The sequence below is a fragment of the Numenius arquata genome, chromosome 11 (assembly GCF_964106895.1).
Source record: "Numenius arquata chromosome 11, bNumArq3.hap1.1, whole genome shotgun sequence".
Lineage (NCBI taxonomy): Eukaryota > Metazoa > Chordata > Aves > Charadriiformes > Scolopacidae > Numenius > Numenius arquata.
This window is the reverse complement of record NC_133586.1, coordinates 21,635,108-21,651,848: the sequence shown is the minus strand read 5'-3', so window position 1 is coordinate 21,651,848 and position 16,741 is coordinate 21,635,108. Positions and strand designations below refer to the sequence as shown.

The following is a 16,741-nucleotide window of genomic DNA, read 5'->3' as shown; positions in this document are numbered from 1 at the left end:
GTTTACATTCCTCTCTTCGAGCCTTTCGGAATAGGGAACGCCACTACTCTGCGTTCTTAAACACTTTTAAATGATGCATGGATAAAACCGGGGCACAAAGCAAGGGGTTTGGGATCTCTTTTTGTGTGGGGAGTGTCTTGCTCATCAGCCTTAGGTGCCAGGTAAATAAAAGCCTTCACCAGATATGTAAGATATGTTATTTTTTTTAATCTCTAATTTGGAAAAAGCCTGGAAGTTTCCCCTTGGAAAGATCTAAAAAAAAAAATCTTTTCTGGGAAAATCCCCAGCATGGTTAATTTTTCAGTGCAAGTAATTAATAGCCCTGGCTTTTAAACAGCTGAAAAAATGGTGGTTTAGAGTGAATACTGCTTTTGCTCCCAAGAAAATTCCTATTGGAAGCTGCAGTTGTAGTTAATGGGAGAGTAGTATTAGGAGTTGACTTGGTTCTGGCTTACAGGAGCTTTGTTTTAAATGTAGCCAGCATGAAGGACATTTGAGCAGCTGAAATGTTTTGTTATGAAGTGAGTTGGCACTGGACAGGGTGCAAAAGACGTTAATTTGAAGTGATTAGGGGCTCGTTTTGCTTTGCATTAACCTTTCTGTAGCTTATTCATCTGACACCAGTCTGCTCCAGTGATTGCCAGCTGAGGATCTCCGTAGCCCAGGTGCTCTTCCCTGGGTGCACAGAATTGAGTGATGGAGTAAAAGGGGGGTTTTCTCCTCACTTTTCCTGAAAGTTGAGATGTTAAATTGTCTTCTTGCTCCAGCATCTCAAATACTGGATGTTTGTGTCTCGAATCCTGGTCTTAGAGTCATAGAATGGTTCTGGTTGGAAAGGACCTCAAAGATGAATGAGTTCCAACTCCCCTGCCCTGGGCAGGGACACCTCCCACCAGACCAGGTTGCTCAAAACCCCCTCCAACCTGGCCTTGAAGCCCTCCAGGGATGGGGCAGCCACAGTTTCTCTGGGAAACCTGGGCCAGGGTTTCACCACCCTCACAACAAAGAAGTTCTTCCCCACATCTCATCTCCATCTCCCCTCTTCCAGTTTGAAGCCATTACCCCTCATCTTCTTGAGCTCTTTCTCATATTGGTTCTTCTTTGCTATGGGTCTTCTTGACCTTCCTCCCTAAATTTCAACAGCGTTCTTTCAAATGATGAAGGAACTGCTGCGTTCAAGCAGCGGAGGTGGCTCAACACTGAAGAGATGACCCTGGAGATACCCAGGTGGATGGAAGAAGGTGGAATTAAGGCATTAAGATGCTCCAATTTTTGACTTTGTGCAACCTGCCTGTCCAAGTTGCCCTTGTTTTTCTGCATTGCCTTCTGTATTTGTACCTCTCTTTACCTCAAGAAGAGTTTGTCCACTTGGCTCAGAGATCAGACGTGTGTGAACCCACCACCGGTTCAGCATCTGGTGAAGAAATCGGTGATAGCAGATAGATTGGACCCAGCTGTGGCAGCCAAAGGGTCGGATTGTAGTTGAGTTGGGTAGAAGAGAGCTAATCTCCATGGGATCTCGGTCTTGGGGATGAAGGAGCAGCCTCTGCAGGGAGGTTAATGTGGCTGGAGCTTTGGCTAATACCGGCGGGGCCCTGGTTGCCAGTTGGGCTGCCTCCGGTCCAGCAGCCGAAATCTGATAAGGGGCCGCCGTCAGCCTCGCTTATTGAGGAGGGAAGCACGAGCTGATGGGGTTTGGAGGGGTGCGGATAAGAAGCGGGCCTCCTGTCAAATGGAGCATGATTAATTACCCTCTCTCCTGGCTCCCGCTTTGATAGTGGTGTCTAACGGGCCGCGGGCCGGCGCGTCGGGTGGTGACATTCCCCTCGGGAGGTGAGAATGCCCGCTGTGGAAATGCTATGTGTAGGGAGAGATTAGATCAGCTGTGGCACGGGCAGAGGTTGTTTCCCTTCTGTAGACCTTGCCTTTTTTTATTTTAACGTTGAATGATTGGGGTGGACTCCAGAAATAAAACTTTCCGGGCCAAGAGCTGGGGCAGCTTTGTGTGAAGCTGCCCAGGGTTTGTCCTGGGAGAGGAGTTCAAGCAAACCAGGAATGAGGAATTCAAGCAAACTGGGAAGGAGACAGGGCAGGGTTCAAGTGGGTTTGCTTCTGTCCTGCGCTGCTGATTTGCTGTTGAACTGATTATTTTTTTTTTGTTAACCCGTTTAGCCTGGGAGATCATTCATGCCAAGCAGTGACTCTGTCTCCCTTCAAAGAAACAGGAAGATCTCTTCAAGGCTTGGCTTAAATTTGTTTTAAATCCCTGTGGACTTCCCCAGTCTCCTGGAGAAAAACCTCATCCTTTTGGCTGGCTGATACTGTTTCTCCTCTGAATGTATTTAGAGTGGAAGCTGGAAAGAGCAGCTCTTTCATTACCTGTACAGATTGTGGCTTAAAAATGCCTATTTTTCACCCCAGAGTGGGCTTTATTGCACTTTGGATGTTGTTCTGCAGAAAAAAAAGTGTTTGGGATTCTCACCTCCTTTTGTTCCTTCGTGAAAAAAAAAAAAAGGATGTTTCTGCAAGTCAGTTGGGTAGGGTTAAAAAATGGGAGGTGGTTGAAAAATTAGTGCTCCAGGCTGGCTGTAATTAACTGCTCTTTGTGCCTTGCGTGCAGGACAAGTCACAGCTTAGACTCCTTGTGGTGGGGAGCTCCCTGCGGTGGGCAAGGGAGAGAAGAGGAGAGGGTGGCCCTTGGGGAGGGGATCCCCATCATGGAGGACTTGCCAAGCCAAGCAAATCCCCGCAAAATGAGGAGGGGGACTTATTTTCTATGCTTAAGACCAGTCTTAGGAGCAGTTTGCCTTGTTTCCATCTTTAGAATTAGGTGTAAACCTGAAGTCTGGCAGGGAAAAAGCCCACCTTGGGCAGTGTGTTTGGGTGGGTGAGGAAGATGATGGTCCGAGGCTTAGGTCCCTTTCAAGAAGCGAGATGAGAGAGCCCCCTGCACTGAGCGAGTGGCTGTCGCAGGAGCAGAGCCAGCACCCCCAAGACACCAATTCCTTGCTAATAGATGTAAAAGTGGTCATTCCGAGATTATCCAGGGTTTAACAGCTTCCTCGGACCCTTCTAAAATTGCTCTTGAAGGGTGAAAATCAAACAGTTGCTCCTCCTGCCTCTCCAGTGGAGGGGACATAGGGGACATTCAAGCCCATCCATATAAGCCCTTCAGGCTTCTGTTACATCTGCCTGAAACAGAAGAGGCTTTTGAGGGGGGTGAAACAGCTTGGCAGAGGGGGCTGCTTATTTCCCTCCAAGCACAAAGACGTTTAATAGCTACAGTCAGGCTTCCTTCGGGGAAAAAACCTCTTTATTCCAGAATTCTCAATTGTAGTTACAGCTGTCTTGAGAAAACCAGGAGCCCACAGGCTCTGGGATGGTTCCTCCTTCTCCTTCCAAGTGTCATTCTTGGGTTTTTTTTTTTGTCCTGTCTTCATAGCCCTTCTACTTAGCAAAGGGGGTGGTAGGTCGTCTGGAGTCTGACAGCCTCTTACTCTTAGGCTTATACTCCCACCTTGGGTCTTCAGTAGCCGGAGTTTATCTTCCTGAGGTCTCCCATCATCATCAACTATCCATCAGCCCTTTTCCAGTACAGACAGACTCCTTCTCCCCCCGCCTTTGGCCCATTCCTTACAGGAATGGCTTGTCCTTGCGTAGCCAGGGTTATACGACGAGGAAGAAAAGATGTTTACCAAGAAAACTAGGGAGAGGAGCCCCTCATCTTCCTCCTCCTTTTCCTCCAGTCCTGCAAGGCTTCTGGCTCTTTGCAAGCACAGTACATACGGCATTTCGGGGAGACGGCAGAATAGAAAGGCTTGAAAGTACAGTAAAATGAGTTTGCCATCAAAAGGCAACAAGTCTTATGCTGTGCCCCCGGCTGCTGACCTTTCCCTCTGGAATTCTCCCCTCTGACCTCCGGATCATTAATCCTGATGCTGCCAGATGACAGTAATCCATCATGGCCCCTTGACAAGCCTCGCAGCCGCCTGTGAAAGGATCCGCTCGGCTTCAGCATCCAATCGTCCCATGATACTCGTTTTTCAGCCTTTCCTGTTGGGAGTGCTGGGGGGTTTCCAATAAAGACTTTATCGCCTCACTTTTTCCTCGGAGAGAGGGGCCAGGGGAAGAGAAGGGCAGTGGGAGCAGCTTTTCCGTGCTTCCCGGCTCCTGTGAAACATCCAGAGCCCTGGCTCGCTCTGAAAAATACAGATAATTTCCCAGGTCCAAACCCCAGATCGCTCTTTGCCGCTCCGGGTGAATATTCCTTGGAGTGAAGTCTAGGAGAAAGAGCGGGAGGAAAACGATTGCACCTCCGTGCTCAAGGGGTAGGAGGGTGGAAGTGGTTTTTTCCCTGCTGGAAAGTATCTCCGCCTGCATAAAGAAATTTTAAGGGGAAAAAGAAAAAAAGAAAGGTATAATTTTTGGCTTAGTTTATAAAGCTATTAATTAGATTTCAGGGCACTTCGGTCCCTGGGTCTTGTTTAAAGGCAAACGTGAGGAAGGGAAGGTGTCGGCGGGGTGGTAAGGACTGATGGCTGTTCATGCCCCAGCTCTGAGCAGGCTCCCTGGAAAATAGATTTAAGCCTTTATTTCCCGCTGATGTAGATGTTATTTGTCCCTTTCACAGGAGCATTTGGCTAAATACACTTGTGTTCCTTTCCAGATGCTGAGGTGGGAGAATCTAGGTGGGAGTGCAACTGTGTTTAGGATAAAAGCAGTATATTAAAAAAGTAGATATTTCCTCCTACTGTTTGCCTGAGGAGCCGTAGCCGTGACCCTTCCCTTTCACTCCCCATCTGGTCACTGTCCGAGGAGACCAAATTCCCTTCTGGAGGAGTTAATTTCATTTCCTACATTGGATTGGGGACAAGTTGAGTAGCTTTGGGTGGCATGGGGTTGTGGAGGAGATGGGGAGACGAAGGGTCTTCATCCCGCTGCTTAGGACACCCCGGCTTTCCTTCCTGCGAAGGCAGAAATGCCAAACTGTTAACAAAGGGGCGTTTTGGGGTGGAAAAACCTGCTCCTGGCTTTTTCTAGAGACCGCCCGGATAAATCTTTCCCGGCTTTTCACTGGGAGCGGGGCTGGCTGTGCCGCTGGTTGCAGTGGCTCAGCTGATGGATGCTGACTTCAGGCTGGTGACACCATCACTCCCAGCCCTCTGTGTGTCTGAAAGGGCGCCCTTCAGCGCGCTCTTAATCCTTGCAAAAACACTGCGGAGGTGAAACGGTGGCGGAGGAAAAAATGGAGCAAACTGGAGATTCCATTTCCAAAGGCTGGGACCAGCTCCGGATGGCTGGGATGGAGGGAGGGATGGATGGAGTTTAACCAGTTTGGTTAAACCAGTCTCTTATCTCAGCTCCCGGAGGGAACGGGCGTCTCGGAAAATGCAGGAAGAGGATCTGATGCAGTTGGTGAAATTACTGCTTTGCCGGGTTTTTGTGTTGTGGACAGGGGAGGGGTTGTTTAGACAAGGAAAAGAGGATGTGATGGATATAAAATGCCGGAGCGTGCAGCCCAAGCCTGATCAGGTTGCTCTTTAATGTTTTCTTACCGTGTAAGAGTTAGTAACTCGGTAAAGTCGAAGGCCATCCTTTTAAAGCTGAAAAAGTTTTACTTTTTCTATCTAACATCTCATTACCCCATGGGAATCGGTAACTGGGAACCCGTGAGCTAATGCGTAACAGGCTTCAAAAAGAAAAGAGAGAGTTAAAAGAAAAAAAAAATTACACTTAGATGTATAATGAGGACATCTGCAGAGCTGAGCTGAGCTCCTTTTCACTAAACGGAATAAAACCCATTTATAAGGGCCATAAACCGCCGTGCTCAGGGGCATTAACCCAATCGCTGGCTGATGGGCGGTGGCAGAAGTCTCCCCTGTGGGTTGGGGATCCCATAATTGTCCATTACAGCCCTTGGCAGGCTTTTCCTGGAAAGGCTGGGGCTGACCATTGTGGGAGAGAGGATAACTGCCCTCGGATGGACACCTCTTTGATCCAGGACAGTATTTCCTATGCCAAATAAAAGGTTTGCCACATCAGCATTATTTCCCCCCCCCCACCATCTTTCTCTCCTCGCCCTAAATCTCATTAGTTTGACCTTTTCAAAGTGCTTTATCACTTTAAAGTGCTGCTAAAAGGGCGCTCTCAGGTTAAAAATCCGATTTTTAACCCAGAAGATGACAAAATGGAACAGGGAGGGTAGAGCTGTTTCCCCGTCTGCCCCTTCCATCCTCAGAAGGATGGAGCTGCACCTTGGTTTGGGTACCAAAACGTTGCTTGGATGCCTGGTGCTTCGAGGATGCGGTGTCTGCAGCTGGGGGCGGGGGGGACGACGGGACGCTGGTGCTCCATCACTGGGCTCGTTTGCTCACCATTAACACCATTCCTCTGGCTCTCTGGCACCAGTTTCTGCTCCGGCAGCAGGGCTGCAGCTGCTGCCAAGACACACGTGCGGCCCCCTTGGCATCTTGCCTTCAGAGAGAAGGAGCGGGAGAGTGAAAATGCTTTGTGAGATCAGAAGGAGATATATGTATATATATATGTGTATATCTCACAAAATCAAATCCTGGGGAGCGAGGGAGCCGAATCCCAGCATGCGAGCAGCTTCCTGCCCACTCAGCCCCTTCCTGAGCTCAAGTGATACAGCTTTTTATCTGAGATTGCTCCAGGAGCTCATAAAAGATGATTCCTCTGGGCTGCTCCCTCACCCCTGGCAGCAGATCGGTCCCCACTTCCCCTCTTTCTCTTTTAGAAGTCGCTCTTGGCTGCAGGTCGTTATTTGTCTGATAATTGCTTTTGCCTACAGGAAAGGAGTTTTCCGTGAAAAGGACGTGCCGTGTAGCTATGCTTCTCTCACTCGTTTACTCGCCCAGAGAGGCCTCAAGTCAGGCTACAAATAAGTCACCTGAATTTTCCTATTAGCAAGAAGATGGGTAGCCCCAATCCACCGGTTTTCTTGGCCTCTTTTTCTCTCTGACTTTTCTCTTTCCTTCCCCCCTGCCATAGGAACTCCCATCAATCGGATCCCCATCATGGCAAAGCAGATCCTGGATCTCTACATGCTCTACAAGCTGGTGACGGAGAAAGGAGGGCTGGTGGAAATCATCAACAAGAAAATCTGGCGAGAGATCACCAAAGGCCTTAACCTGCCCACCTCCATCACCAGTGCCGCCTTCACGCTTCGAACCCAGTAAGTCTTAAGACAGTGGATGCCAACATGGACTGGGCATTGCCGAGCAGGGACTGGGGTAGAAAAACCGAGACCAAATGTGGTCAGAGAGGAGCTGATGAATTGCTTTATTTATCCCTCTCACCCAAGGCTTGCAGTTTTTCTATTCCTTCTCCCCTTATTTTTCTGAGCAGGGGTCCTTCCTGTTATGGTTCGAGGAACCCACCACAATTTATTGTCCTTCAGACAATTCTTCTCTCACCCCATGACCCCTCCCCACCCGGGAAGGGGAATCGGGGAAAAACAAGGAAACACGAGGGTCGAAATATAAATAGATTTAATAAGATAAGACTAAGTAATTAACACTAATAACACTAAAGAACCAGTATTGATCTTCGTACTAATATGAAAGGATTATACTCAGCCCATTCCATCCCAGGAAGCTGTGCCCTCCCAGCAGGGACAGCCAATGTGGGACCCTGCAAGCACTGTGGCTTCGGGAGGAAGGGAAGGGCTCAGGGTTCCAGCACCAGGGCAAGGAGTTCTCAGGATCCCAGCCATCAAGGGAGAGAGAGAGAGAACTCCCCAGCAAACTTTCTAATTTATACTGAGTGTGCCATTCATGGTGTGAAATAACCCTGGTGGCAGCTTGGGCCAAGTGCCCAGGTCTCGTTCCTCCTCATCCCTGCACCTGGGGAGCTGGAAAACACTGAGACCTTGAATCCCACACACAATAGCTGGCTATAAAGTAAATATTTTCACAAATTCAGACACTGCAGTCTTCTAAAAGTGCAGTTTTCCCAAGCATTAGAGGAGAAATTAGTCCTGGGTTGCTCAAACCAGGACTTTTCCTGAACTCTTTCCCCTTTCCATCCCTTCCAACCCAGCACTATGGTGCCATGGCCTGGGTCGCTGAGCTCCGTGCCTCCCTCCGCCTTCTGCCTTTCCTGCCTCTTCAGAGCCACAATTCCTCGGGGCAAGGAGGCTCTTGCTCTGTCTCCGAAGGGTCCTCGGCACGGGGGAGGAGGGAAGAGGCCTCCTGACTTGGAGGCATCAAGTACGAACTTGATCATTTCACCACCTCTGTTATCACCACTAAATTGTGGAAACTTGCATTTAGCACCTACTTATTGTCAGGGTTGTTTTTCCGACCTCACGTTGATTAGGCAAGCGAAACAAAAAAGAAAAAAAGGAAGAATCACAGAATCTTCTTGGTTGGAAGGGACCTTTGAGATCATCGAGTCCAACCAACAAAAAAAAAAACCCACAAAAATAAAAACAAAACCAACACAAAACCAAAAAAAAACACAACACCAAAACCAAACCAAAACAAACACCCACAACCCCACACCACACCCACCCACAATCAGACACAAACCAACAATCTCGGGCACTAGAGCATGCCCTGAAGTGCCACATCTACACATTTCTTAAATACCTCCAGGGATGGCGGCTCCACCACCTCCCTGGGCAGGCTGTTCCAGCGCCTGACCACTCTCTCAGTAAAGTAATTCTTCCTCGTATCTAATCTAAACCTCCCCTGCCCCAACTTTAGTCCATTTCCTCTGGTCCTGTCATTATTCCCTTGGGAGAAGAGGCCAACACCCACCTCTCTACACCTCCTTTCAGGTAGTTGTAGAGGGCAACGAGGTCCCCCCTCAGCCTCCTCTTCTCCAAACTAAACATGCCCAGTTCCCTCAGCCTCTCCTCATATGACTTGTTCTCCAGACCCCTCACCAGCTTGGTGGCTCTCCTCTGGACACGCTCCAGCAGCTCAATGTCCTTCCTGTAGTGAGGGGCGCAGAACTGGACACGGCACTCGAGGTGAGGCCTCACCAGTGCCGAGTACAGAGGCACCATCACTGCCCTACTCCTGCTGGCCACGCTGTTCCTGATACAGGCCAGGATGCCGTTGGCCTTCTTGGCCACCTGGGCACACTGCTGGCTCATGTTAAGCCGGTTGTCCACCAACACCCCCAGGTCCTTTTCTGCTGGGCAGCTTTCCAGCCACTCTTCCCCAAGCCTGTAGCATTGCCTGGGGTCGTTGTGACCGAAATGCAGGACCCAGCACTTGGCCTTATTAAACCTCATCCCACTGGCCTTGGCCCATCCATCCAACCTGTCCAGGTCCCTCTGTAGAGCCTTCCGACCCTCAAGCAGATCAACACTCCCACCTAGCTTGGTGTCATCTGCAAACTTACTGAGCGTGCACTCGATCCCCTTATCTAGATCATCAATAAAGATATTAAAGAAGACTGGCCCCAAAACTAAGCCCTGAAAGAAAAAGTAGAAAAGAAAGAAAAAAAAAAAAAAAAAGTAGAAAAGAAAGAAAGACCCAGAGAGGGAAACTCCTTGCTATTTCTACAGCCTTTGGTACCGTCGGGCTGTCTCCCGCAAACGTGCTTGCCGAAAGGTGTGGTGCTGCCTGACTCAAATGGCTTGGACACAGGTAATTCCTCAAAATTCCTTGCATTAAGCGTTAAGAGTCCAAGATCTTAATTCTTGGCATTTTTAGATGGTATCTCAGTCGTAAAAGGAATTGTGAATGATTCTTTTCCGCCCCTGTGGGTGTAGTAGTAGGTAACTACGTGCTTCCCTGGAAATATTGAGTAAATTCAGAGTTTCTTTGAGAGCGCTGGGCTTCGCACCCGGGCTGCACGATGCTTCTCTATCAAACCAAGCGCAGACAGAGACTCTGGATCTGCAGAGGACCTCGCTCTGATAAACATTCCTGAATGCAATGCTTGTGATTTCATGTTCTGTCGAGAAAACCTGCCTGAGTTTCCCTGTTTTCGCCTCTCTCCCAGGTATATGAAGTACCTCTACGCCTACGAATGTGAGAAGAAATCCCTCAGTTCTCCTGCCGAGCTCCAGGCTGCCATCGATGGCAACAGACGGGAGGGCAGGCGGCCCAGCTACAGCTCCTCCTTGTTCAGCTACTCGCCCACCGCCACGGGGCCTCCTTCCCTCCTCTCTCCCCCGAAGATCCGCTTCCCCATCATCGGGGTGGCCCCGGGCAGTGGGACCAGCAACCCTCGGGTGTCTCCGGCAGCGGCGGTCAGAAAAGGTGAGAGGGGGTGGCTGGGTTAAGAGGTACAGGCACCGAAACCCAATTATTTATCCATTTTCTTCATCCAGAATAGTTGGGATTTGAGAGTAACGGGACTTGGGTGGCTCCAGGGTTTGTAGAATATTCCACCAGCGGTTTAAACCTTTGCGTGCTACTGGGGAGAGTCCAGCGGAGGCTACGAGGATGATGAGGGAGTGGAGCATCTCTCTGCTGAGGAAAGGCTGAGAGACCTGGGGCTGTTCAGCTGGAGAAGAGCAGACTGAGAGGAGATCTCACTGATGCTGAGCAATATCTAAAGGCCGGGTGGCAAGAGGATGGGGTCAGGCTCTTCTCAGTGGTGCCCGGGGACAGGACAAGGGGCAACGGGCACAAACTTAAACATAGAGAGTTCCGTGTAAACATGAGGAGGAACTTCTTCACTTTGAGGGTGGCAGAGCCCTGGAAGAGGCTGCCCAGAGAGGTGGTGGAGTCTCCTTCTCTGGAGATATTCAAACCCACCTGGACGTGTTCCTGTGCAACCTGCTCTGGGTGACCCTGCTCTGGCAGGGGGGTTGGACTAGATTATCTTCAGAGGTCCCTTCCGACCCCAACCGTTCTGGGATTCTGTGCTCAGAAGGGCTGTGGGAAGGACTAAGCGACTCTTTTCTGTTCCAGGTGACGGTGTGCCCTTGACTGTGTCTATGCCAAACCGTATCGCCGTGCCAGTGACCTTGGCTAGCCAACAGGCAACCGTGGCAGCAAGAACGGCCACCCTGGAGCAGCTGAGGGAGAGACTGGAGTCGGGAGAGCCTCCAGAGAAGAAGGTCTCGCGGATGACGGAGGAGGAGCAGCGGCTTGTCCAGCAGGCTCTTCAGCGCAACCTCTTCAGCGTGGCCCGGCAGATCCCCATGAAGATCAAAATCAACGGCAAGGGTGAGCAGCGCCTCTGGGTACACAAAAGGGCTGGGCAGGGTGTACAGGGAGGGAATCGTTCCCCATGCAGGGTCTCAAACACCTCCTGACACGCAGGCTCCGTTATGTCTCTGGCTGCCATGCCAGAGATCACCGTCAAGAAGCTGCTAAAACAGAGCACATTAACTGCAAAACTAAAGCGTAGCGACGTTTTGGTAGGTTCGGTTCTGTTCTTGCTGATCCATAATCCAGCCCCAATTCAGAAACACCCGAGCCGTGCTCACAAAGCTCTGGATTGAAGCTGATGAAAAATCCAACAGGCCCCTCACTCCCAGCTTACGACCTCCTGTGTTGATCCTGGTGAGATTCCTCCAGGACTCAAAGCTTGTTATTTCTCCCTGGAACTGGCGCTGGGGGGTGGAATTACCAGTTTGGGGTGACGGTAGCTCAGTTGTCCTGGCAGCAGCGCTCTGTTGTGTGCCCTCAGCGTGCTCCTTCCTTCCTGGGAAGCGCCTGGCTTGGCTGAAATTGCTTTGGGCCCCATATCTGCCCCCCTGGGGGTGGGAGGGGTTATATATGCCCCCTGGTACTTATTTCAGCTCCCAGAGCGAGGTTTATCCTGTGGTTCTATGGTCAATACGATGACTTTTTTGGAGGGGAAGCCCATTACCATGGTTTCAGCTTTCCCCTGACCCGCTCTCATCCGAGCCTCACACCAGCATTGTGCCGCAGGGAATGATTTTCCTGTCCTTTCCTGACCAGGAACCTTTTTAGTTGGTCCTGGAGGCTTTTTCTGTAGGGATAGCAGCCTGCAGGAGACAGATACCCCAGCTTTTAGGAATCCAGGTGTGATGAGCAGGCCACAAAGACCTGTGTTATCTCCGGGGGGCGGGGGTGCTGATGCCTCCCAGGGCTTTTAAGAGAGCGAGGTGATTTCTGCCACCATCTGCCGCGAAGCCTCCAGGCGCAGAACTCCTGGCAAGGCTGGGTGAGAAGGTCACGAATAAGCAGCATTCACGGCCTGGGAAAGGCGCTCCTGAAGCGCTTTGTAAAAGGGGGGGGAGTCACCCCCTTTTAAAGGTCACGTCGTTACATAGAGGCTTCAAAAGCTGATGAAGCTATCCCCCCCACACACTTTACCTGTCCTGGGGAGGGGGCAGGGGGGGGGCTGCGCTTCACCGGATGGCAAAGAAAAAAATTCAGTCCCACCAGCTGCTTCCTCCAAACCTTTTGATCCGTTAAGATTAAAGGTCTCGGAGCCCCACTGAATTGTACATTGGGAGGGAGGGCGCAAGGCCAGGCAGGTTTCATGGAAGAAAGGGGAGGGGTTGTTCTTGAGGCCTTGGCTAGAAACGCTGGGAAATGCTCTATTGAGGCGTTTTGCCAGAAATAGAGATGGGAAAGGGTCAAAGCAGGTTCCCCTTCGAAGCAGGAGCAGCTTGTTGTGGAGTTTTAATAGGATTGAGACTTGGGATCAGAGTTCCAAACAGCTTTGCATCCACCTAAATTTCACATTGATATAAAAAAAACAAACCCGAACCAAACCCAAAAATAGTGAGTAAAGGGGAATACAAATTTTATCAAGTAACGTTCATTCCCTCCCATCTTTTTTTTTTTTTTTTTCTCTCCCCGCTGAACTTCCAAAATCAAAAGCCGGGAGCAATTTGAGTCTCTCCAAATGGACTCGGGCCGAGGGCTGAGCCCTGAGGACTCGGATGATGCTATTCCCACCTCTGTTACCTGAGCGGGGGCAAGCCTGTCCTGTCTTTTGTGCCTTTATTTTCCCAACTGCGAAATAGAAATAATATTGTGCTTTGTATGAGCTTATCATCGCTTGATAGGAATATTTTGGTTAAACGTTAACGACGTCCTTAGTGTTCTTTAGAGGGAGGGTGGCCTCGTTGTCCCAGCAGACTCCAAAGGAGCTAACACACCCCCCCCCTTCATTTTCCATGCAGTGTCAGAGCCAGGGCAGACTGTCTGCAGTAATCTCTCGCTGTTTGAATAGCCCGGTGGCCCAAAACCAACACGGGGTGAGGTTGGTAACCACGATGGGGCTGTGCAAACTCAGAGCCCCCGTTGGTGAGCCCAGAGAAGGCGTCCTGCAGCCCGGAGCTTGACGTTCAGCTCCCCCTTTAAATATCACTGCAAATCCAGCTCCTCCTCTGCCTTGACCCTTCCAGAGCTTCCCCTCACGGCTTGGAAAGGAGGCTCCAGGCTGAGGAAATGGGGTAAAAAGCAGATTTTACACATGCTGTAGGTTCAGCCAAGCGTATATTGCTCCTGGGTTGGAATCTTTGGTGCTGTGTCCCCTCCCTCCAGTGGCCACTGGAGCTGCTGCAGCCCGAGCCCAGCACGGGGACTCCCACCAGCTCCCTGAGAAGCTGCCACCCCTCAGACCACAGGACTCTGGTCTGGTCTCCTGGCACCTTTTTCTTTGGAGGGGAGGTTAATTTGCCCCTGCCCAAAGCTCCAGGAGAGACTTGCAAATTCCAGTGGGGTCCTAGCCCGCCCTCCGTTCACACCCCTTAAGCGCTTCAGCAACTTTGTAGACTTAAAATCAGACTGGAAGTGGCCATCGTGTGGGGATTTCTTCACCAAAGGAGGGCTGCCTGCGCCTCTGATTGGGGAACGAGGTGGTCACTCTCTCACTCTGCCTCTCTCCTTTCTTGAAAGAAGACAAACCAGATGCGGCAGCGGCGGCGGCAGCACTGAATTTGTCACCCAACGGCATCGGGAGCATTAACATGTCGGTGGAGATCAACGGCACCATTTACGCCGGTGAGAAAGACCCGCTGCCGGGGGTGGGAGGTGGCACCGAGCAGGCGTGGAGGGGGCTCCCAGGGGGGCTGCACTTTGCCAAAGCAGGGCACACACAACCCCTCCGGCCTAGAAAGCTCAGGAGGAAATGATTCCTCTTCTCTTTTTTTCTAGTCCTAGCGGTCAAGATGAACGGCCTTTCCTTCTGGTGGTGGTGGTTGTTAATGTTTTTAAAATCTAAGGCCCCCTGTATCCTGGGCTGCATCCCCAGCAACATGGCCAGCAGGGCGAGGGGGGGGGATTCTGCCCCTCTGCTCCGTTCTGGGGAGATCCCCCCCTGCAGTGCTGCCTCCAGCTCTGGGGCCACCAACAGCAGAAGGACATGGACCTGTTGGAGCAGGGCCAGAGGAGGCCACGGAGATGCTGGGAGGGCTGGAGCCCCTCTGCTGTGAGGACAGGCTGAGAGAGTTGGGAGGGTTCAGCCTGGAGAAGAGAAGGCTCTGGGGAGACCTTGGAGCCCCTTCCAGTCCCTCAAGGGGCTCCAGGAAAGCTGGGGAGGGACTCTGGATCAGGGAGGGGAGCCATGGGAGGAGGGGGAAGGGTTTGACACTGAAAGAGGGGAGATGGAGATGAGATGTGGGGAAGAACTTCTTTGCTGTGAGGGTGGTGAGAGCCTGGCCCAGGTTGCCCAGAGAAGCTGTGGCTGCCCCATCCCTGGAGGGGTTCAAGGCCAGGTTGGATGTGGCTTGGAGCAACCTGGTCTGGTGGGAGGTGTCCCTGCCCAGGGCAGGGGGTGGGACTGGGTGGTCTTTAACGTCCCTTCCCACCCAAACCATTCTGTGATTCTATGAAAATTGCTTCTCTCCAAAGGTGCTGAAGCCGTTTGGGATCTTTTATAAGCAAAACATCCCTGAGACAGAGGCTGCTGGAACAAGTCCTGGGGGTTCCTTATGTCCTGGTTGTCATTGAACCTCTGATCTGTCTCCAAGCCTCTTTGTCTTGCGCCAAGCCCCTTCCTGTTGGGCTGAGGTCTTTGGGGTTGGACATACCGCTCTTTGCTGTGTCCTCCTCAGCCGTGCCACCTCGTCGTCCCAGTGACCCTTCTCTGTCCCTCTCTCTGCCCTGCAGGAGTGCTCTTCGCCCAGAAACCGGTCGTCCATCTCATCGCAGGCTCCAGCACCCAGAGCTCCTGCAGCAGCAGCAGCAGCGGCGGCAGCTCCCACTGCTCTCCCAGCCCTACCTCATCCCGGGGAACCCCCAGCGCAGAGCCCTCCACCAGCTGGTCCCTCTGATGGTTGGCCGAGCCCGCTGTCTCTCACACTGGGCCCCCGGCAACTTGTTGTCTCTGCTCTGGGCAGGGAGCCAGCCCAGGAAGGAGTCGCACAGATTTACCTCATCTCAAGGAACCTGCTTTTGCGGTTGGCCAACGGCAAGACGACGATGATGATGATGAAACCTTTCCATGCCAGCGAGTTTTTTTCTTCATCGTCTTGTTTGTCCAGCCTTTTTCTTTGTTCTTTCCCTTTCTTCCTCCCTTTTGCTTTTTCGTTTTCTTCCTCCTCCTCCTCCCAGGGTTTGCTGTGTTCCTCTTGGATGGGTGGGACACGGAGGGGAGGAAGGTGAGGGGGGTCACGCCTGGCGTTTTTCAATCAGGGATCGTCTCTGGGGTGGAGATGGTTGAGACGTCACCAAGGCAGGTGGAAGGAGCTGGAATTGGGGCAGGGAAGAGCAGGGGGGGCATTTCTCCTCAAACCAGTAGCCGCAAGGGCTCTTTCCAGTAAACAGCTCCGTGTATTGACAATCCTCAGAGCCGGCGGGTGCCTTGTCCCTGGTCCTCCGGTGGCTCCTGCGGCTGCAGAGTGGGCAAGCTCCCTCTTCAGGGATCTGTCCTGGGCCGGTGTTGGTATCTCCTCCCCTCGAACACCCGATCTTGGTTTTTGAGCCTCCTTCTTCCCTCTCTGAGATCTTGGCAAGAGGGGAAGGACTTTCTCACCGCTCCGTTTGACCCATAAAAAAACCTCTCCATCAGCTGCTTCCTCCTCCTGGCTGGTGCCGGCCCTACTGTTGCCTTCTTCAGGCTTTCAGCCACGTTCTGAACGCCCTTGACCTTGTCTCTCTCCCCTCCCCTCCAGGAACTCATCCCGCTGACGTTCACCCTGTGCCAGCCCGGGCTCCTTTGGCTTTGCCGGTTTGATCCCCTCGCTCCCCTCGACACAAAAGGGCTGTCACTGAGGTTGATCCGGGTTTCCTGGAGCGACTTCCTTCTCGGAAGGTGTCTTTTGGTAGCCCCTTGGAAACTCTCCACGTCCCTGCGCTGAGAAAGCAGGAGGCGATAAGTGAACTCCCATTGAGTGGGGACGTGGGGTGCAGGGGGTGGTGTCCCTGTTAATGTTCTGGGAGCGTCTTTTGGTTTCTGAACGAGCCCACGGATGGCCCCGTCCCCTTCCAAATTGTCCTTTGAGCGAAAAGCAAGCGGGGAGTTGAGTTGAGTCGAGCGAGACCTTTCCCTCTACCAGCTGGGAGAGGAGCCCTTCCTCGCCCTTTCCCCGCCAACCTCCAGGTGACCGTGGCTCTTGGTGACCCCCTCCCCAGCTCCGCTCCCACTCAGGTGGCCTCCTTCTGTCCTCTCGCCTCCCGCTGGCCTTTCCCTTGGGAGATCAGGTCCCAGCACCGTTCCTCCTGCCCCGGTGACGTCCTTCCCATCCTCCAGGCCCGAGTCAGGGGTTTTTATTTTTTTGAGCAGATGAAATACCTCAGATACGTACTTGTTGTTGGGGGTTTTTTTTGTTTTGTTTTGTTTTCTTTGTTTTGGGTTGGTTTGGTTGGGTTTTTTTAACCTCTTCAGGAAG

The 16,741-nt window shown here is 51.7% G+C and overlaps 1 protein-coding gene across 2 annotated transcripts in view; it reads left to right on the top strand.

The window, feature by feature from the left end:
• ARID3B (AT-rich interaction domain 3B) overlaps positions 1-15,344 on the top strand; it is a 33,537-nt gene extending 18,193 nt beyond the window's left edge. Inside the window, exons 4-8 of one of the 2 annotated variants that reach the window (XM_074156285.1) lie at positions 7,009-7,192; positions 9,979-10,238; positions 10,896-11,153; positions 13,812-13,913; positions 15,021-15,344. In XM_074156285.1, coding sequence (XP_074012386.1) covers positions 7,009-7,192; positions 9,979-10,238; positions 10,896-11,153; positions 13,812-13,913; positions 15,021-15,184 — 968 coding nt within the window. In that variant the 3' untranslated portion in view covers positions 15,185-15,344. Of the gene's footprint in view, positions 1-7,008; positions 7,193-9,978; positions 10,239-10,895; positions 11,154-13,808; positions 13,914-15,020 lie in introns of both variants that reach the window. The other variant, XM_074156284.1, reaches the window with a different exon arrangement.
• Positions 15,345-16,741: the final 1,397 nt, after the last annotated feature.